The 23,593-nt window shown below is 40.4% G+C and overlaps 1 protein-coding gene across 1 annotated transcript in view; it reads right to left on the bottom strand.

Annotated features, from left to right (window-relative positions):
* Window positions 1–1,234: 1,234 nt before the first annotated feature.
* N (neurogenic locus Notch protein) overlaps window positions 1,235–23,593 on the bottom strand; it is a 99,744-nt gene continuing 77,385 nt past the window's right edge. Inside the window, exons 4-9 of the mRNA XM_070301632.1 lie at window positions 11,777–12,320; window positions 11,068–11,598; window positions 10,061–10,293; window positions 8,018–9,857; window positions 5,891–7,719; window positions 1,235–5,651 (exon numbers count right to left, since the gene is read on the bottom strand). Of these exons, the coding sequence (XP_070157733.1) occupies window positions 4,573–5,651; window positions 5,891–7,719; window positions 8,018–9,857; window positions 10,061–10,293; window positions 11,068–11,598; window positions 11,777–12,320 (6,056 nt within the window). The 3' untranslated portion in view covers window positions 1,235–4,572. The remainder of the gene's footprint in view (window positions 5,652–5,890; window positions 7,720–8,017; window positions 9,858–10,060; window positions 10,294–11,067; window positions 11,599–11,776; window positions 12,321–23,593) is intronic.

Genomic DNA, 23,593 nt, shown 5'->3' with positions numbered 1-23,593 from the left:
TATCAATCGATTGGTGGTTGATTGGTAATGTTTGGTATCGTATTAAAAAAGTTTGGTAGTTCCCCGTTTTTTGACAAAATCGTAAACAAATTTTTGACCGTTTTTTAGCGCCCCTAAACGCGCCTTTGACTTTTGGAAATTTTTTTTCACCAATCGTTCAATGGTTGATTGCTAATGTTTGGTATCGCATCCAAAATGTTTGGTAGTTTTCCGTTTATTTAAAAAAAAAAAAATCGTAAACAAATTTTTAACCTTTTCTTAGACTACCCCCCCCCCCCCCCCCGCCTCAGCCCATCCCTCATTTCGACTGCTGGGAATTTTTTTTCACTACTCGTTTGGTGATTGATTGGTAACGTTTATTATCGCGTTCAAAATATTTTTTTGTATACCTAATAATTTTATATATACAGTCAGATTTTGTAATTCGGCTCTTAAAAATTTATAATAAGGCCCGTTCTACAATAAGCCGTATGTCGTTAGTCGTAAGTAAATTAAGACCGGTTCTACGATAAGACATAATGTGTTACTGTTAATGCGCCAATCAATTCAAGAGAGCAATTAAGAGATCGAATCATAGATGCAGTGCACCAAATATCACTAGAACAATGTCTATAGTTGCAATTAATGAGATCAGTGCTAAATGTAATGCTTGCATTGATACAAGAGGGCAACATTTCGAACATTATCTGCATTAAATAGATGATAACATAAATAAAATGTAAATAAATAAGTAAAAAAACGAGAACTTGTTTTGTTTCTTTTTTTTGGTGATTTTCTCCAAAATGGAGGAAAAACGAGCAAATCTCTAGTATAGGCTATAATAATAGATTGTAGGAAGACATTTAAATATTCTTTGCTAATGATAGCTTATATTTTGTCAATGCATTTGTATAATACAAATTCAATTATATGCAATATAAAAAAAAAATATATATATACATATGTATGTATTAATACACACAATATATATGTATGTATGTATATGCACACACACACACACACACACACACATAAAGCGAAATAATTTTTTTTCTAAAATTGTAAATTGTCGATGATATAATACTATTTTATTATATTCTATTGTATCAATGATTATTATAATACCGTTTATATAAACTTTTGTGATATAAGACACAGATGATATACAAGTATATACTTGTATATATAATTTGTAAAAACATAGCGGTATAAGATACAGAAAAAAAAATGCAGCTGTATTATATGGATGTTAGATTATCTTTATTTTATTACATCTGTTTAAAAGACATAACTTATTTATAAAAATATGGGAGCGGGTAGTACGGAGCTAGGATATAATAGGATCGAACAAATCCTTAATTCGCTTATTGTGAATAATTAATGCTAATAAAATTCAGTACTTTTTACAGATTAAAGGAATAACAAGATCTATTGTATAATAATCGGTGTGTCTTAACTTATATCGTAAATAATTGTAAATTATTATATCGTAATGCCTAGAGCTATACCGCTTGTTTTAACACAGAATGATGGTGCATCAGAGAGCAGTTGTCGTTAAATTTCGAACACATGTTAAAATTGCCCAACGCTTGACAATGTTACGTATAATATCTACGTATTGCTTATCTCTTTTTTGTTTGTTTTTACAAATGGATCAATTGCAGATCTTTATTCTGTACTTCTGAATTTCTCTTTATAAAAATTGTACTTTTATTTGCATTGTGCAATTAGTTATCTTACTTGTGACACAGTATATTATAAGAGAATACAGTTAAAAAAATATAGTTTTCTTATAAAATACTTATATACTCTCTTTCTCTTGTATATGCGTGCATATATTTATGTTCTCATTCATTATTTTGTAGAATTCACATGATTCTCATGATATGTATGGGCAGTTCTAAAGATATGTATAATAATTTTTTTTAAATGATACAAGAGTATAAAAAAGACATCCTTTTCTTATGAAATTACATTCGTAAAAAGATATTGAAATTACGTTGGACCTATGATACGCTTCATGATTCTAAAAAGAAGAACTCCGTCACATCGCTCTATATGTAATCTAGAATTGCATCAAGTATCCTGTACATATACAGCAATCCTTGATGCAATAGCAAATTACATACAATATACAATACAGTTATGTGATATTAATATAATGAAAGAGACATGATTATTGTATGCGGTATACATCTTACAAAAGTAAGATATAATACAATACATATAAAATATAGCAATATATATATATATATATTTATATATATATATATAGATAAACTTATATAATATATAAAAAATATGTAAAAACGAGGTGTGTTTGTACAAGAATTCAGGAGAGAAAAGACAATTATATAAAAGTACTTAAACAGAGCACTTAAAAGATATGAGCGGATAGAATGAAAGAGTATTTACATTTTACATTCTCATCTTTCGATACAAGATTAAAACAGAGCTTCGACGATACTACAAACAGATCGTACCGATGATACCAGTAGCGGTCTTCGCATAACGTACGAAGATGCATCTCACTGGCTCATATATTGCAAAAGCGCGCGCATGAACTTATTTCATCCCGCAACAATAATTAATTATCTCCTCTCTCTTTCTCTCTCTCTCTCTCTCACACATACATACATATACATACGTACATAAATTCTATCTCTTTTTCTCACACATACACAAACAATTTCTACAAAATAATGCGTCGCTATTACTCATTACCATCTGTACGCGCCGTGATCGTACTATTACATTAAAAATGCTGTTTTGGCTTTGGCAGAGAAGAGACCAGAGAACTGTCCTACTGCTCCGCGCCGAGTACTTAATTTAAAGGCGATCGATATTTAGATTAACGTTAACGATTACCCTAGCTTTGTTAATAAATGATTTCCCGACGGACATAATAGCGCGAGGGGGAAGGATCGAAGGGAGGAGAAGGATTGTTGGCGCGCCATACGCAATGGAATGTCTATGTATGGAACGATGCGAGCTGAAAGGACGAATTCTCTGAAGCTCCCGTCGACCGTACACATAATGGATGTCCTGCCGTCGTTTCTCTTCACCTTAAAGTGGATATACACTTAGCGAACGAACAACGAACGAACAGCGAATGCGAACAGAACGTTCGATTCTCTCATGAGGCGGTACATCAAAGACAATTCGTGCGAGAAAAACGTTCAAAACGTTTCACAAGACGTTCGCATTTGCTGTTCGTTCGGTGTTCGTTCGCTAAGTGTATACCCACCTTTACGTTACATTATGTTACATTACAATACATTACATGTTGTCAATAAAAAAAAAAAAAATAAAATAAAACTGGCGTCTCTAATACATCAACCAGTTATAAACATTCGATCCGCTTAGAGGCCATTTGGAAACGCTGCGTTTCTTTTCTATATAATATTTAATAATAGATTCATCTATAGAACCTGCGTGTCTTATACTCTACTACGGAACTCGAAGGCACAATTCTCATTTCGCGCTCACCTGTTATCAGCCATTATCCTAGCGTTCGGAGTCTAAAAAGATCGATCTATCAAAGAGTATAATAAAAAGGAAAAAAAAAATCGCAGACCGATTCGATACAAATTTCTTCGTGTATAAGATACGCACTATGTATATTAGGCACTAAATAGAATATTATATACTATGTAGTCCTTTCCGTGGAATAACAGACACAGCGGCGAACGATAAATCTATTGTAGTATATACAATTATTGTGCAAAGAGCAGTAAAGTCTCGCTCCCTTATATAAATTATTGTCCATCGGGAACCTTCATACTGGCAAGTCGAAGGCACTGTTTATTCATTGAGCTGTGTATGACGTCGCGACATAATAAAAATCGATAGATATCAAAAATATATCGGCTATTTTTCATAAGTCGCGCGATTCTTCGGTCACAATTTTCCTAAAACATCGCATCGCATTAGAGAGGCACAATCGGTTTTGCAATTTTAGTATGTCTTGTAATATCTTTGATCGTAAATCTTCCATTCCTCCCTGATACGCAATACACATATATATATTTATTTATATTTATACGCATCAATGTTGAGCAAAAAATATATTCCGGAATTTGATTAATAATCAATTAATAATCATTGATGAATATAAATATATAATAACGAATACATATTCGTAATTATATTATCCGTGAATAATTATTTATTCAACCTAACATTGATACGTACAAATATACATAGGGTCTGTTCTTTTATAGCTGAACTGGTTGCACTAGTTTAGAGCTTATCTTTCTCCTTTTAATGTGGAAAGAAAAAAATAAACTCTGAACTAGTGCAGCCAGTTCAGCTGTAAAGAACAAACCCATAATAATAGCGGCGCGCGAGCACCGTGGTAGTTCTTCCGACACACATACAAACAGAAAAAAGATATAAAAATACCCTCTTGCCACTATAATTTAATTACGGCGAAAGAGCCCTTCATTATCATATATTAGTCGTCCATTTTTGACACTTATAGAGACGCTCGAACTCGCGACGAGCTGATCACAGTTCGTATACCTATCTCTTTCCTCTTCTCTTTCACGATTTACGATTTACTCGCGCGAGGAAGAGAGCATCGTTCCAGTCTCATATGTAGATCGCCTCGGAACCTTTGTTGCTTTGGTGAGTGCCGCCTCCGGCGCCATAGGCGTTCGTGGGTGATGCTATGCACTCGGACCAATCGCTGTTTGAATGGGGCGAGCTTGAGGACCAGTGGCCCGGGCTATCTGGCGATGGCGTCGGAAAGCTCTCGGGTGCCTGCATGAGATGCTGCGGCGTGACATCGGGTCCGGAATGGTGAGACGGCGGCGTCAAGTACTGGTAGTATTGTTGCGTCTGCTGCTGTTGCTGTGTACTTTGTTGCTGTTGCTGCTGCGGCTGTTGCTGTTGCTGCGGTTGCTGCTGGACCTGTTGCTGCGTCTGCTGCATCTGTTGCTGCTGCTGTTGCTGTTGCTGCTGTTGCGCCTGACTCGACGTGTATGGCAGATTATCGAAGTCGAATCCCACTGGCGGCATGCTGCCATGCTTCTGATGCGTCGCCTGTCTCATAGCGGCGATGTGGGTGGGCGAGGTGGGTAACGACGGCCGATTTTTCGCCGGCGATGGCGAGCCCATGTAACTCGCTTGCGGGGAAAGGGTCATGTTGGATTGCACCGAATGTGGCGGCGATTGATTGCTGTACGGCGGCGATAGTGTGTTCACCATACTCTGTTGCTGCCGCTGATGCGGTGCTAGGAGCTGGTCGTGAAACGGCAGCCCGTAATTGGTCGCGAAGGTGTCCAGACCGAGTTGTTGCAGGCCTTGCATCGACTGGCCCTTAATGCAATCCTCGTATGGCGGCGGCTGTTTTGCCGTTGCCGTATGAGCCACCAGGGGTAATGCGTTGCTGTAGAGACTTGCGCTATCGTACGGGCTTGTTGGCAAGTTGCCATCGGCGCCCTCCGCTCCTTGCGGAATCTCCTGGTTTGGGGGCTGAGCGCCACGCTTGGCCGGCGGCTTCTTCACTGATGGTTTTCGCCTCACCATCACCACCACGCCGCCCTCCGATTCCGGACTGTTTGGGTTTCCCGCACCGCCCGCCTTTGGCCGCTTCTTTGACTTGGTCTGCTTCGGCGCCGAGCCGATTACTGTGGGATGCGTGATTAATTGTGGATGATTCGGAGAGCCTACAAAGAAAAGGAATAATTATGTTATATGATTTTACTCATTGAGCCAAACTTAATCAACGATAGTGTTTCTTCATTGAAGATTATATTTATTATTCTTCCTTTCCATTTTTTTACTGGTAATAAAATTTTTATACAAAAATAGGACGTGTTTTATAATACACATATATATATATATATATATATATAAATATATATATATAATAGAAATATAATAAAGATGTAATAAAGATGCTTACCCATGAGAGGACCATTCGGAATGACTGTGACCATCTGCGGCGACCTCGGCACGTGTTCGTCAAGTAGTCTGACGATATCGTGATGTAGTCTTTCGCTGGCGACATCACGCGGTAACCGATCCATGTGATCGGTAATTTCTCTGTTGGCAAACGTGTCCAACAACGCTTTGCATGCCTCGAAGCTGCCCTCGCGAGCGGCGAGGAACAACGGGGTTTCGTCCTTGTCATCTTGAGCATCTCTGTTCGCGCCATGTACCAATAATATGTTGACGGCATCGACATTGTTGACCGCAGCCGCCCAATGCAACGCAGTCTTGCCGCTGTTGTCGGCGGCGTTAATGTCGGCGTCGGCGTTGATGAGATCTTCGACCATACCCTCGGTAGCTAGACGCGCCGCTAATATCAATGGCGTCGTGCCGTCGTGCATACGAGCATTCAGATTCGTCGCCCGATTCCGTAACAGGATTTGAAAAACGCCCATGGCGTCGGCCGCGACGGCTGAATGTAGTGGCGTACGGCCGGTGTTATCCTGTGAATTCGCATCAGCGCCGGCATCTAGAAGTCTCTTGGTTGCATCGGACCGGGCGTAACGCGCGGCCAGATGCAGCGACGTCTCGCCGCTTTTGTCCGTTGTCTTGGCGTTCAAGTCGGCGCCCTGGGCGACCAGATCGGCGATCTTCGCCGCGGCGCCATCATTCTCGTCCTCTTCCTCGCCAGTGTCGAGGCCACCGCCGCGCACCGCCGCTACCATCAACGGCGTCATGCCGCATGGACCGCGTGCGTTCACGTCCTGGCCGTGTTCCAGACTGGGCGGCGTCAGCACACCGCCAGCATCCGGTCGACAAATCTCGGCCGCATCGAGATGCTGCTGCGTCCACATGCGCGGCTCGGTTTCCTCATAGTCTGTGATAGCGGTATGGTCACTCGCATAACCCGGCTCGATCGCGCGCATCCGTTTCGACGGTGGTAGATCGGATTCGTCGTCAGACCACTGAGATTGCACCCGGCCAGTCACTACGTCTAGGTCCATGCAATTCACTGATGGTTGCTTGTTCAGATTACGCATTTCCTGACCGTCCGGACCGCGCCTACGTGAGCGGCGTCGTTGACCGCTGCCACTGCTGGTTCTCAAAAAGCCCTCAGGGAACCACGTGACTCCTACGGCGCGTTTCCGTTGCGCGGTCACCAGCACGCCCATCAGTAAACCGCCGAGTACTACGATAACCACGCCGATAAAAACATACTTGTAATTTGTTGGACTGTCGGGATACTCCGGACTCTGAGGATCTACGACACCTCGCACCTGCTCGATAGGGAAGTTTCGCAACAGCGTATGCTTCGACGCTGTGGCGGCCAAATACTCGGCCGCTTCAGTGGCCGATGGAAAGCATCCTGTGGCATCCCGACGGGAAGTACTCAACGTCGACATCACCGAGGAAGTTGGGATGCATTTGCGGTTATCAATCTCCAGGTAGATGATTACACCATTTTGATTATTAGTATGGATCATCGTCGGCCGGCCAAATATGCTAGTGTGAACGTTGGGATCTCTCTCGGGTTTCCAAGGATATATCATGTCGTTACCGAGTTCATCCTGCTTCACGCGTGTTGTCGTCCTCAGTTCGTTGCCGAGTTCCCGCAGAAAGGTCACGACGTTCGAGCGGAAGGTCTGCATGTCCATCCCCAGGACAATGGACATGGCACCTTTAGCCAAAGACGGTGGCTCTCTGTCGCAATCGAGGCCGTCCCAGTTACATTCCTCATTGTTGCAGCCGTAATCGCAATGACCGTTGGCGTAATGTTTTTTACAGTACGCATCGTAAACCGGACTACAAGAAGCACAAAGAAAGTAATAAATATATGTACACAATCTATTAGAATCTTAATATATGATATGATATAAAAAAATCTGAAAAAGAGAATAGGTTTCATAAAACGTAGAAGTCTATAGAAACATTCAAAATATATAGCGAGCTGATGGATTAAAAGTCTGTTATATAGAAAAGCTAATTTTGCTATTAATAAGTTCAATAACAATTAAATTCTTTAATGTATTTTAAAAATGACATATAATATTCAACATAATACTAAATAATTAAAAAATTTAACAAGAAAATAATTACTCACTTGCAAGGGGCGACTTTTCGCTCGCAGTCTCTGCCATCGAAGAGGCACTGCGGGTTGTTGCAGACTTCGTCGCATACCCCGTTCATAAATACATCCCAGCATCTGATGGGCGCTGAACAATTACGCCATGGATTGATACCGAGCGAGCAATCCTGCCCGTCAAAGTTGCACGCGTGCTTGTTGCATTCCTCGTCACAGTGATTATTGCCGGCCTTCTCCTCGCAGCGATTCTCGATACACTTTCTGCGCTCGCGCTCTGTATTGTAATCGTAAGCGTTCGAGATTTTCGGGACATTGACGTTGGATCGAACACCGAATACGCCACCAGGATAATTCGGATCGTATATCTCGCAGTTCTTGCCAATCCATTTGGGAGGACAATCGCAGGCGTAGTCGTCGATCTTGTTGACGCAAGGGGCATCTTGTTGGCACGGGTTGCTTTTGCATTCGTCCCGGGCGTCGAATTCGCAGTGCGCGCCCGTCGTACCTGGCGTGCAGTAGCATCGATAGCCGGTTCCGGTGACGCGACACGTACCGCCGTTCTGACACGGTTCGGCATCGCAATAGGAGCCAACGAACTCGCAATTCGTACCGTGATAATCGCTAGGACAGATGCACGTGTGTCTGTCTTGTTTAGCCGTACACACGCCGCCGTTCTGGCATGGCGAGCTATCGCAGAAATTCACCTTGATCTCGCAGTGACGACCCATATAGCCGGGCTTACAATTGCAATGATAGTTGTTGACTAGTTGCACGCAATCCTGGGTGCCGGGCGAGGCGCATGGATTCGACAGGCACTCATTGATGTCGCCCTCACATCTCGGTCCGACGAAACCGGGCGGACACCTGCATTCGAAACCGCCCACCTTGTCGGTACACGTACCGTTGTTATGACAGGCGCCTATCACGCAGTCATCGACATTGATTTCGCATATGAAGCCGAGAGTGCCAGGCGGGCAGGAGCAACTAAAGTTGTTGATCAGATCGTGACAGGTGCCGCCGTTCTGGCAGGGATTCGGTTGGCAATCGTCAACATTGAGCTCGCAATTCTGACCTTGGAAGCCCTTGGTACATTGACACTGATACGAACCGACGAGGTCCTTGCATGTCGCCCCGTTTTGACACGGTGCCGAGTCACATTCGTTGATCTCCTCCTGGCAGTACGAGCCGGTGTAGCCCTCGAGGCAATGACAACGGTGACTGTTGCCTATATCCTCGCAGGTGCCGTTGTTGCAGAGATTCTTTTCAGGCACGCCCTTCCGTATCGCGGCGTCCTTGCACGAAACCATCTCCACGTCGCACACCTTGCCGGTCCATCCAGGCGAGCAGTTGCAATGATATTTGTTCTTCACTTGCACGCACGTAGCCTGATTCTCGCACGGACTGTCGGCGCACCAGTCCACATACGCGTCGCAATGCGTACCCGTATAGCCGTATGGACAATGACAGGTATAGTACTGCACATGATCGTGACAGGTAGCGCCGTTCTGGCAAGGCGAGCTGTCGCATTCATTGATACGATACTGACAGTTGGAACCCGTGTAGCCATGTTTGCAGACGCATGTGTAGTTGTTGATACCGTCGATGCAATTGCCACCGTTCATGCAGCTACTTTCGGTGCAATCTTCATCATTGGTTTGGCAATTGATGCCAGAGAAACCGCGCCGGCATTGGCATGTATAGGAGTTGACATATTCCTTGCAAATCGCTCCATTCCGACAAGGCTGCGATAGACATTCGTCAATGTCGATCTCGCAGTGCTTGCCGCTGAAACCATCTACGCAGAGGCACGTGTAATCGCCGATGCCGTCCAAACAGGTGCCGCCGTTCTGACAGGGAACTGTAATCAGCAAAGAGATAATTTCTTTGAGTATCATTTGGTCGATATTTGTTTATTTAAAAAAAGAATGCGTTTAATTTAATCCATGTCGTCGCAGACGATGGAACAGATGACGCTCTGCTGATTCGCATTAAGGCACTCAAATGAGGGCGCAAGATCCGCAGATCTGCATCTGTAGTGAATAAAGAACAGCCGGTACTCACATGATGCACAGTCATCGGTATTGATGATGCAATCACGGCCCTCGTAGCCCTTCGCGCACACGCAGTGGTAAGAGCCGTTGGTGTTCCGGCAAGTGGCACCGTTTCTGCATGGCGATGTCATCACGCATTCGTCGACATCCTCGTCGCATAATCTACCCGTGTAACCAACCGTGCACGTACACGCAAAGTCGAGGAAATTGGACGATGGCGAGCATTTTGCACCATGGAGACATCTGGAAATGACGCAGCAACGGGTTATAAAATCGTTCTATTGTATCTATAGATTCGCACGCAGATACGTTTTGTCAAACAAAGCGCTTTTAAAAAAGCGGACATTATTATATATAAATGCTACGAAGAAGTTGAAGTATAAAAGCGATTTTGCCTGAGTTGCATTTTTTTAAATAAATGCTTGTTTCTTGAAAAATATTGAAGTTTTTAAATGCAATCTAATTTTTAAATTCTGTGTAATTTCGAGAATCGATTTTCCAAGATCTTTTCTAGACTATGTTCCGAAATATTCTGTTTCTGATTAAGACAATAGGATGCAATCATACGATAAACGGTAATCTTCACTATAAAAAATTTTCGAAAAATTCAGGCACGTTTTTGTCTGAATTTTTTGAGTACATGAAAGAAGTTACAGACAAAATCTATCTTAATCGTCAAAGCCGTTTTTCTGAAAATTCCGATAAACGTGTCTGAAAATTCAGAAAGAATTTTCAGATCTGGGTATCGGAAAGAACTTTCAGACAGTCTGTCTTAATCATCTCTCAGTTGTTTTTCTGAAAATTGAAGTGTGTCTAAAAATTCAGACAGTGTGTCTGCAAAAGAATTGCAGACGTCTTGTCTGAAGTGTCAATCAGTTTTTTTTTACAGTTTTTTTTTTTTTTTTACAATGTCGACTTTACATAGTGTCGGTTTCACAGTGATGTTTCACAATAGGCAAATCTAACTATCGTTTTCCTCCTCGTGCAAATGAATTCGGAAGAGAGAAGAATCTTTACTTGTTCGGTGAGCAAGGATCCAGCTTGTCCTCGCAATTCCTGCCGGTATGGGGGAGCTCACAGACGCATTTGTAATCATTGACGAGATCGATGCAGGAACCGCCGTTCTGACAGGGATTGTTGGCGCAATCGTCGATGTTGGTTTCACAGTTGGTCCCGGCGTAACCGGGCAGGCACTTGCAGCTGTAACCGTTGAGATGATCGTTGCACGTGCCGCCGTGTTGGCAAGGATTCGAGCCGCACTCGTCGATATCCGCTTCGCATCTCTTGCCACCATAACCGGGCAGGCAGTGGCAGATGAACTGGTTCACTCCGTCCTCGCAGGTGCCGCCGTTCAGGCAGGGCGAGCTCGCGCATTCGTCCACATCGCTCAGACACCTGGCGTCATAGTAGCCGCGCGGGCACTCGCATCTGAAGCTGTTCACCAGGTCGATGCAACGACCGCCATTCGCGCACGGATTGCTCGCGCACTCGTTTATGTCGGTCTCGCAATGCTGGCCGGTATAGCCGGGCTCGCATTCGCAGGAGTATCTGAAAAAGAGAGGAGTAATAAGTATTGGTTCAATCGAGGATTTTGCAAAATTATGTTTACACTCGTATTATTCCATCATCCTAATTATCATCTGTAGAGATTAATGGATTCATTAAAATATCACCAAGACGTCTTGGCGATAGATAGTTCCTTCAAGCTTCAAGATTCAAGCTTCACCTGTTGATACCGTCGATGCATCTGGCCGCGTTCCGGCACGGATTGCTGTAGCACTCGTTGACGTTGACCTCGCAGTTGATACCAGATGTTCCCGGTCGGCAGATGCACTGATAACCGTTGATGCGGTCCTCGCATCTACCCCCGAACTGGCACGGACTGCTCTCGCACTCATCGATCTGGGTCTGGCATAGTTTGCCGGTGAAGCCAGGGAAGCAGTTGCAGACGAAGCTGTTCTCACCGTCGATGCAAGTACCGCTGTGGCAAGGATTCGACGCGCAATCGTTGATGTTGGTCTCGCAAGAAGCGCCGGTGAAGCCGGGCGGGCACTCGCACGTGTATCTCGCTATGCCATCCTGACAGGTACCGCCGTTCTTGCATGGTGACGAGGCGCAGTCGTCAATGTTGATCTGGCAGTGGGAGCCGGCGAAACCGTCGGCGCAGCTGCACTTGAAGGAGTTGATGAGATCGGAGCAGATGCCGTTGTTCAGGCACGGCCTCGCCGCGCATTCATCTATGTCGATCTCGCATTGGGTGCCGGTGAAACCTTGAAATAGGAAAATATCATATATAAAAAATCATATAATGTCAGTGTAACATGATATATTAAAAATAACATTTTTTTCCATCAAATAAATACATTCTGTTAATTTTATTTATTTATTTATTTTTAATAATCTAATAAATTTGAATAAACATCTATTACGCACAGACACATACATATAAATAAATAGCTGTCATTTTAATGATTTTATATATATTATTGAGTTTATTATCGAACAATGTTTTTAGTCATGTTTATTAAAATTACCGCGGCTGACTTGACATTTATTTCTCGACCAAGGAAAACGAAGCGAATCCATGTGTTTTGATATTTCTGGCAATCTTTGGACCAGGTGGTCTTAATGGCCAGGTGCTTCTTCGTTTTTTCTCAACACACAACGTGCGGATATATAATACGTGTTCATTCATATACAAATTGAGCCGGAGAGATTCGTGCCCCGGCACAATGTTGCATCGTGTAATGCGAAGAGTCGCAAGGGAAGGAAACAAGGAGGGAAAGAAAAACGAAGAAAAAGGAATGGAATGTAGCACGCACGCGACGCATCTCTCACTGTAGATGATCTAATTACGTTGTATTGAGGGATAATCCTAAAGAAGCGAGGCAGGTGCGAAAAAATTGTATACTCTTTCATGTTAGAAATTTCACTTATTCTCTAAATCTCTAGCAGCAAGCTAATCTGCTTAGATCAATGTAACGAAGTTACACCGCGACAGTCGTATCTCGTCTCTCGAAAAAAGAAAAACAAATTATAATATTATGACGAAAAAAGAAGTCAGCATCTATTCGTTTGACTTATATTTGTTTCATTACAAAAATATAATTTTATACGAAACATTATTTTGTTGAATAAAAAATTTAATCGTTTCGTTGCATTAAACCATGTTGTTTGACGGAAAAATAACTATTATTTGGAATAGTATAATTCATTCGCTTACCGCTATGCGGCGCGCTATACTTCACTATACTCGTATTCAAGTTTCTGTCATAAGAATAAGGCCTGCAAAATACGGCTAATAACATTTAACAATTATTTCTATCAGTTTTATTTCTAATAAAATCTCTATAGAAGAGAATTCAGATAATGAAACTGATTTTTGGAGAATCGGACAGATAAATGTCCGATATTCATTTATTCGGTTAGAAATTCCGAATAAGTAAATTTAAATTTTTCTATATGCTAATGGTCCTAAGATGCTTCAAAGATTTGATTAGAAAGATGCAGTAACGTGCCATTTATCTAACTTGTTTTAAGATTGATTTAAATTGTTAAAAGCGATATAATGAATATTTTAAATAAAAGAAGAATATTGTTTGAAAAAATAATATAATTGTTTAAGTTAAAGAAAAAATGAAATTCATTCAAAAAATATTTTATTTAAAATAAATAAATATATCATTTGAAAATCAAACAATCATATTTGTTACTTCAAACATTAGTATGGTTGGACCATTTCAAGCATTATATATTTCTTTGGTTATAACAAAATTTATTAAATCCAAAGAAACTTTTCTCTCTGTGTACTCTTTATTTACTTATAATCTCGTTCGTTCTGCCTACACGAATGATGTCGAAAGAGGGAAAAGAACAAACGGGAATGACAATTTTTGACGTCAAACGAACCCGATCGATAAGCGATCTACGACTCGATGTCGTTCGATATCGAAGAATGATTCTGCAAAGCAGCGCATAAGAGATGCATCGCGACGCCTTGAGGAACATTCCTCGTCAACCGGATGACGCGTGGATTTTTATCATATTTACATTCAGTGGATAATTTTTTTTTCTCTCTTCCGTCCGCGCGGACAATGATGCAGCTAATTCCCTTGTGAATGCACGTACACAAAGCGGCCGATTCCTCCTCACTCGAATCTTAAAATCTTTCCTCTCGTTACTAGAATGTTGATCGCGCGCAACAGGATTATGTATTTAAATTATGAATTTTACAAATGTAATGTTTTATCAATACGTTAATTTTTAAAGTAATGAAATAATTTAAAAGGGATAATAACACAAAAAGTCTTTACTTTCTGTGTAATTTTCAACGAGTTTGAAGATGTTTCTCCCCCCCCCCCCCTCCATAACAAAGATTTTCTTTCTTGTTTTTCGATTTAATTCATTTTACTTTTTCATCATATTAAAGAGTAAGAAAAACTTGATTTTCAGCGGCCCAAGTTTTATTCATCATTCAACATCGGGCTCTAAAAGACCGGCTCATCTTGGGCGTGCTTCCTTGATCGATGTTCGAGAGACCCTTCGCTCTCGTGTATTATTTTCAATTTACATACGAATACGTTTACAGGAATGTCGGAATTATTAAACGCGTTTCAAGATGCGAGACCGAGCGGAAACATTTTTCAACGCTACCTCATTGTCTCTCAACTGTGAATTTTCGATTGAACAATCTCCCCGATAATCGCATTAATAATAACTTCCTTTAAATAAAATGTCATTTTTCTTTGAGATATATTAAATTCTTTATTTTATTAGATGCCATAATGCGAGGTTTAAATTTCAGAAAATATCATCGTGTATTTTCTGTGCACAGTTTTTATATAAAAAATAAATTTTACGTAATTATAATCGAGTAATATATATATATAAAAGCGTTCCCTCGGTTGCAAAGCTCCATCATCTTCTTCTTTTTCTTCTCTGATATGGCTGGAAGACTTTCCGAAAGGAATTGTCTATACACCATTAACTAGGTATAGGTATTAGATAGGTTAATATATGATAAACTAATATAGGTATTGTTGGATAGGATAATATATGATAAACCAATATAGGCATTATGTAGGATAATATGTGAAAAACTCTTTTTGAGTCATATGGGAAGATGGGACCCGAGCGGGATCGAACCTGGAATCTTTCGATTACCAGCCTGCGTCTCTACGCCCGGCGCCACGCATCGCCCCAAAGTTCCATCTGTGAAATTACCCCATATAATAATAATAATATACAAGACGGTATATTTTATCCTGAAAGGATACAGGTGAACGAAAGGGATTGTCAATACGAAATGAACAGGATACAAGCTGATACGAAAAGCTATAATTAATCTCAAATAAGCCGCTCAATTTTCTCAACGCGGCGCTGTTATTAACGATCTCCAAAGCAGACGCGTTTCGAAGACATTAATTTACTTAAGGATCGCCGTTCTAAGAGAAGAAATATTCGCTCTCGCGAGAGAAACGTTCCGTTCTTTTTTAATCCTTTTCGTATGCTTGCCACGCGTGTCTGGACTTAGTTCGGGAGCTGATATTATCCTTCGTCGAGCGACGTCCACGCCTCTCTTCTAATGCCCGTAATGCCCGCTTGTCAATTCTATATAAGTGAACTAAATGAATAGTTGCCGATTCATAAATATCGTTCCGCAACGATGTCGGACAGAAACTGCTCGAGTCTTTTCGCAATACGATTGAGATTGCTATTTATTAAGTCAGCATCTCTAGCGACTATCTCTATGGCATGAAACTCTCGCATCTGTTTCCAAACATCTTTTTACATTCGATCGATAAAATTTTCATATTTCATGTAGATCATTATCGTTTACATAAAAATATCATTTAAACCTAAACTCTTCATATTTTACATAAAATAATTGAAAAAAAAATGCCAAAAGCTCTAAACATTTTGATCCCACAATTTGAATTGTTTCTTTTTCTTCAGATTTAATTCAACTCTAGTTCGAGCTGTCATATTCAATAATATTAATTATATATTTTCAATTTTACGTGTTAATCATTTAATCGTAAAATGAGTATGGCGATTAACAATAAAAAATATTGATATCATGGAATAAGACAAGAAAACAAAAAAAAAAAAGATATCTTGCCAATATAAAAAAAAAAAAAAAAATCTTTCCTTACGAATGCTCGAATGAAATCGTATTCGATAAGCAACAATTCACGGGGAGCAATTTATTTCCGGGGAGGAAACGCGCTCGCTCGCACGCGCGTGTGGGAGAAGCGAAGCGAAGCGTGATCACGTGTGCGCCGGAATGATAATGAAGATGATGAGACTCTGCCTCTCGTTCCTCTTCATCTCGAGACACCGTTCGGTGACTGCAGAGTCCCAATGTGCCATTCTCTCGCTGCAATTTCGAGGCTCGGATCAATTCCGGGTTCGACTATAAGCGCCTAGCGGTATCGAGAGATTATGGAGCAATAAATGCCGATTTATTTCGTCGATTACTGTCAAAAATCGACGAATATCGATATCGATTTTCGACGAAGGCGGAGGGACACACACACACACACACACACACACACACACACACACACACACACACACACACACACACACAGAGGTTTCTCATTGAATAAGGGCGGTCGAATTAAATCAATTCTGGCCGCGTTTAAGACATCCTTCCTTTCTCTCGAGCCACTCGCAGATCGATGGATCAATCGATCGACGAGTAAAGCGCGGGCAGATAAGGTAGAATAATACAACGTGATTACGACGTGGAACGGTATCGCGCCAAGACAAGGAAGTTCGCATCGAATCGTAATTCTGATCGAGAAGCGAAACTCTCTGCGAAGATAATAAAGAAGCGGCATCGCTTGTTTCGTTTGATCTCTGCGTGGGATCACATACAGCGACCTAGAGACAGAGAGAGAGAGAGAGAGAGAGAGAGAGAGAGAGAGAGAGAGAGAGAGAGAGAGGGGGAAGAAGAAGAAGAAGAAGAAGAAGAAGAAGAAGAAGAAGAAGAAGGAGATTGTTTACTGGAGCGCGTTAAAGAGATTCTTTCTTTTTTTTGTAAAGAAATTATTTTTTTTTTATTTTTTAAATATAGACATAATATTTTTTGCCTCATACTCTATAATACCAATATTTTTATACATGACAATAAGATTACACAAACACATAAGGCTAAAAATATATAAATATTATATTAAATACGGCAATTCTCGAACTGGAGCCAAATTAAATTAGAAAAAAAAAAATAACGTATAAATCTAAATTTAGATTCAGATAGACGTAATTATACAATAGTGACATATCTATGTTACGTTTCAATTCCTCCCAAAAGAGGCGAAAAAATTCCCTCCCACACACATACAACAGTAACGGAACTTAAATCCTGATTTCAGATCTTGCGGTTCCAAAGTGTTCGAATCTGTAAGCACGAGTCTACTTGGCAATCATCGGCACCCGCTAATGAACAGTTAATCCGGCCTCGTCGCTCGAACTCGCGAGACAGAGAAGACACCAGACAAGGCTATACTCGAGGAACGAACAAGGGGGAGAAAGAGAAAGAGAGACAGAGAGAGAGAGAGAGAGAGAGAGAGAGAGAGAGAAAGCGAAGAGAAACCGATCAGCCTGTAACAGCCATCGTTGCACACTCCCACGTTTGGCCAGGCGTGTTGGGATAATTGTAATCTATTGCCTCGCCATAGTGTTCTCGTAGTGAGCCTACGCGCGCATTGATAAACTATGCGAAAACCCAAGCGCGGTTCAACCCGCGTTTCTCGAGAGCCACCCCCTTTCCGTCCCGCATCTCCTCTGCTTCTCATCCGATTTTATATGTGTGTGTGTGTTTGTGTATCGTGTGTGCATTTCCCTCTCTTCTTCGTCTTCGATACAGATGCACGCCCAGTGAAGGCACTCGCTGCGCGGACATGGACCGTACGGATGCTGCGCTTGTATCTGTGTGCGGGTACATCGACTATTACAATGATATAACGAGAAGGGCATCGTTCGTTTTAAATTAGAAAAGCGATATCTCGTTGTGCAGAGCCTCGTTGTATCTCGCCGCGTCGTGAAAAAGCGTTTAGCGTGGGAGGAGCGTGAAGTAGATACGTCAAACATCACCCTTTGCTTTTGGAATAAATATTTCTTTAGCAAATAACGTCACGTGACAGATGATGACATAATTTTGTTTTCATATTTTTTTATAAATAAACTTTAATAGAATATTAAACATCATGTTAAAAACTTGTTGAAGTATAGTCAATTTAATCAAATAAGAATAATGTGATCGTGATTATGTCACTGAAGAAGCAGAAGAATTTTAATATTTACTTAATGGATGTTCAACAAAGAGCGGTATTCTGAGAATTTGAGAGATTCCTCGATCTTCCAACAGTTAATGGCAATATTTAAATTTTCTCGTTTCATTTCTTTTCGTGCGTCTTTTATTTTTCTCTCCTTTATATGATTTTTATTTATTTTAATTTAATTTATTTTTTCTTTTATTTTATGTCTCTTTTCGATTTTGGAATAAATATTTCTTTAGCAAAAGTCACATGGGAAACGATCATCAAATTTTTTTTCATATTTTTTTTTTATATACAAATTTAATAAAATACTAAACATTATGTTAAAGACTTGTTAAAATAAAATCAATTCAATCGAAAAAGATATATATATAATTATATTCTATTATAATATGTAAATCTTTCATTAAATGATTGGTGATTCAATCCGTGATTTGACATTTCAATCCATCTGAAAAAATATACTTCTCAATTTGAAATGATTGATTTTTTATTTCAATTGTTTCATCTTCAATATTACATTATTGCACTTTTTGACGTGTCAATTTATTTTTGATATGCTTCCTTTGTATCTTTCTTTATCGTTTTGCTTTTACGATCTATTCTGTATTATACAATATTAATCTTCTTTTCGTTTTTGACTCGCTTTACATTCCATTTTCCAATCATTCGTGTATATCTTTTCAGTTTTAATTTAATGAGATCGCAAATCTTGACAGAACCGAAAACTTGTGCTCGAGAATCTTCGTTGACAGTGAAAGCTCGCATTACATTTGCATCGGATGGTGAATCAGAATGATCTCGAGTGATCGCGGAGGCGGTTGTGAAAAATCCGGACACGATCGAGCCCCGGCGAGAGGAGAAGGCGAAGGTGAGAAGACGCCGGAACACCTGCAGATGCTCGGCTGATATTTTCGCGATTAACGGTCGCGGGTGTGCTCGAGAAGAAGGGGAGAAAGAGGAGGAGGAGGAGGAGGAGGGAAGAAGGAGGAGATCTGTTGCTACCTGAGTAAGCAACATTTCGTGACATTGCCCTCTCCCGTTCGCCCTTCCTCGTCCCTGCCGCCAAGAGTCATCGGCGCTTCTTATAGGCACCCCTCTTCCACCCCCTCCTCGACCCTCGTCCACGTGATGACGTTAATGCGCGACGACATAATGACGAGTCGCGGCGCAGGCCAAGAAGTCGAATTGCTTGGCAATGGTAGCGGCGGCCGGCCTGTGTTATTTACCGAATCGAATGAAAAAGAGGGCCCCATCAGGCCCCTCATCAAGGAAATGAGGGGACACCGTAAGATCGAAGTCCTCCTTCTTCTATTTGCCGCCACCTCCTCCTCCATCGTCATCGTATCTCCCCTCCTGTTCCTTCCTCTTCCTCTTCCAACGTCATCTCCCCTGTCCTTATCCAGGTCTGCTTACGGAAGGCAGCGCAATTCCGTTGCGAAGTGGACAAAAAAGCAGGATTGCTATATGGCGCGGCGTAATGCGCCAAATAAATATCGGAGCTTTACAAATTGTCCACGCTTAATTGCGCCGCCAAATCGGCCGCTTTAATGAGCTCGATAATTACGCCGTACACCCGAGGGTATCGTTCCTCACACGCATGCCAGAGTACCCTACCATCCTTAATGCAAAATGCCATCAAGTTCGAGCAACGATGTACACAGCGAGCGTATAAACGATATTACGCAAAAATGAGTCAACTCACGCACACGTGAGTTAATTAAGTTCGAAACACGGAGTTTTTCCTGTTTGTCGACCTGGTTACGCACTTTTGACTTGTGTATTATGCGTTTCTTTAGATCTTTAATTCTTTTTTCAACGATTGATTAACTTTTTCGCTTAAATAGTTTTTTTGAATCCTATTTAAATACCTATTTAAATATCATGTTAAATAGGTGAGAATACGAGATGTGATATCTTGATTGATATCCTCAAATCATTAGTCTCGTTAATATTTTTCTCGTTCGCGTCGAAGCGATCAAGCCCCGTTATTAAATTTACATTACACCTCTAACGCCGTCCTGCTTACGGTTCCGCAAGAAAGGATAATGATAAAGAGGTCGCAACACGCGTAACCCTACATTCCCCGAGGTCAGTATTCATAATCGAAAATAATCACAAACGTTCTACCGGCTTTAATTGAAAGCGTAATTAATTTTACACTCGTCATTTATCAATTCTTGAAATAGTCGGTGATTCGTTGATTAGAAATTGTATCCGAGGATTATAAATTTTCTCTCGCAAAAAAAAATAACCGATGCAGGGAAAGAGAAAGAGACAGAGAGGAGAGAAAGATGAAAGAAAAATGAATGAAAATAATAGACTCATGAAGCTACTATGACTCGCCATCAAATAATACACGATTAGAAAATTTGGTAAATATGCATATTAGGTTACACCTCATCGATGACTTTGACCTTGACATATGTTGTCAAGGACATGACCCTGAGTAACTTTTCCTTGTAACTTAACCGGCGGTCTCTTATAGTTTCTGAGATATTTAAAGTTAACATTTGGGTAATAATATAGAGACAGAAGATATAACCTAACCCTTTTTGGTAATTGTGCAGAATAGGAGAGGCAAAGTCCGTCCCACAATTGTTGCGTGGATAAGATAGTATATGCGTGAACGCAGTGGGTTCCGTACTCTCCTACGGGGGGGCTCCACTTCCAAAAGATATAACCTAACTCAAACCTATTTCTGAAAATTTGGTTTAAATTATACAACGTAATCCAAAGCAAAGAAATAGGTTTAGATTAGGTTATATCTTCCGGAAGTGGAGCCCCCCGTAAGGAGGGCGGAACTCACTGTGTGCACGCATATACTTTACAAAGCAAAGCGTAGTCCGCTCCACAATTGTTGTGTGGACATAGTGGGCTCCACTATAAATCAACTAGACACATATGGTTTGCGTTGAACCTCGCTTTGTATGGAAAGTAAAAAAAAACCTAAAGAGCTTCGTCTCTGGAAATGTAAAGAAATTTTCTCCATGTCTGATCTACGCAAATACAATGTAAATAACGTTTATTTTTTTTTTATTTTATAATGGAAGAATCATTAAAATTGTGAAATCATAACTTTAAATATCTCAGAAACTATAAGAGACCGCTGGTTAAGTTATAAGGAAAAGTTATTCAGGGTTATGTCCTTGACAACATATATCAAGGTCAAAGTCATCGGTGAGGCGTAACCTAACATGCATATTTATCGAAAATTTATGTTTTATTGTTAAAAAATATGCCGGTTAAAATTTTTGTATTAAATATTCAACACATTCATGTGTTTATTCAACATATTGCTGTTGCATTAATTGAACTCGAATGTTAAATTATTAAAACAATTGAAAAAAGAAAGTTTAAAAATAACACAATATGCATATATTTTTAATCTTACGCAATAGATATGTTTCGTATTATTAGTGATAGGATTTATCTGTTAAAATTTGTAGAAAAAAATGTTGATTTTATTCTACAATAGAAGTGAGAGTGACTACAGACCAAGTCAATAATACCAGTCAATAATATTTTTCCAAGTTAAATTTATCATTGAGAATATGTTGATTTTACACAAAATTAATTTCAAATTGTTATGAAGTTTTTGCCTTAACTTTGTGTTGAAATATTAACGTAGTATATTAGTGTCACCATATCCATGTTGTATTAAATTAATACTAATAAAAATTTGTGTGGATTTGTTTGGGACGTGTTATATTTAAGCCAAAATTTTCCAATAGTGGACGATTCGCCGTTAAATAATAATTGACTATGAACCAATCTCGATCGAGGGAAGCGATTGGCTATTCATTGTTCGTTATGGAATCGCGTCGTGTCTGTCGGCTTAACAGTAAAATCTTCCCGGGGAGCAAGAGAATCTCTCGGTAGGTACACCGAGCGATTACTCGTCCGAGACTAAGACGGCTGGAGCTGGAGGTTGCGCGGGACTTGACGCGGCGAGAGAGATGCGCTAACGGTAAGAGGAGATACTTTAATCGCGGACCCCGAATGATCGATTCGCGAACCTCGGAGAGATTCCGCGCCACAAATTCATTCCGGAAGGCCCCGGCTGCGTTTTACGGTCGCCGTAAAAAGTTTCACGCATCGACGCGCGTACAAGAGTCAGGAGAGCCGAGAAATTTTTCAAAGTTTTCATGATCCTTGACGGTTTCATGATCGTAAAATTTTCGTCAATTTTACTCTTCAATCTCTCTTCCTTTTAAATTATTTTATATTTTTATCATTAAATCTTTAATTATCGATTTCATTATATTTTATTATACTTATATAAATTTTAAATATTTGGAAAATATAAAGTTTCTATCCTTTCAATATTCATATATTTAAAATCGTAAAAAGAGATCCAAAGAATAAATTTTGAAGTCTTTTAACTGCATATTATGTAAATATCGACGACGAATGTCGCCTTTTCAGCAGGATATAATCGCCGAATCCATCTCTTGGATGCGCGCGCGTTTGTCTGTTTAACTGTAGCTTCCTGTTAAGAGAGCGAGGCGCTTCCTCCTTGGTTCTGGAGGATGATTCGCTTCGTTGGAAGAAATGAAAAATCCGGAAAGTCAACGCGCTCGTAAACCCAAGTACGTTTCTACTGCGCTGGAATTTCTCCAGGATTCCAGCTTTGCGATGCTCGACGATGCATCGCGATGCATTGCATTGATTTACATATTTTTTTTAACATATAGTTTTCGTATCTAAATAAATTTAAAAAAAAAAAAAAAAAAAAAACGATCGCATTAATTTAATTATTAAATAATAAAATTATTTAAATTACATAAAAAAAATTATTTTAAGATAAGATTTAGATTCTTGAATCTAAAATTAATACAAAATTAGGATTAATATTTTTTGATTTGAACAATAATTAATGTGCGATGAAAATTGTTTCTTTCTTTCTAGAAGCAATTTAAACAAAATCTGACGATCGATCCCGATGCTTCCTGAAAGTCTGAATAAGGCGATCGATCGATGTAACAAGTGCAGGTAGTAAACACCGAGAAAGATAAGATGACGTATCTCACGACCACCTAGTCGACGCTATTCCCAAGACGGCTGTTCCACGCAAGTTTCCACGACGATCACTTCCTAGAGTCGTATTTCTTTTTTCGCTACAGAGCGATTAATCGATCGTAATTGGCCGATCCGTTGTACGAATGCCAGAAAACCGGCGTGGCTACGAGCGGAATCGAGAAATCCAATCGTTTTTTCAATGACTGACAACTAGCTGTCACTCTCGACCGCCAATC

This window comes from Polyergus mexicanus, unplaced genomic scaffold, assembly GCF_030449975.1.
Source record: "Polyergus mexicanus isolate NDT 795.1 unplaced genomic scaffold, iyPolMexi1.0 SCAF_9, whole genome shotgun sequence".
Lineage (NCBI taxonomy): Eukaryota > Metazoa > Arthropoda > Insecta > Hymenoptera > Formicidae > Polyergus > Polyergus mexicanus.
This window is presented reverse-complemented; position numbering and strand designations above follow the sequence as displayed.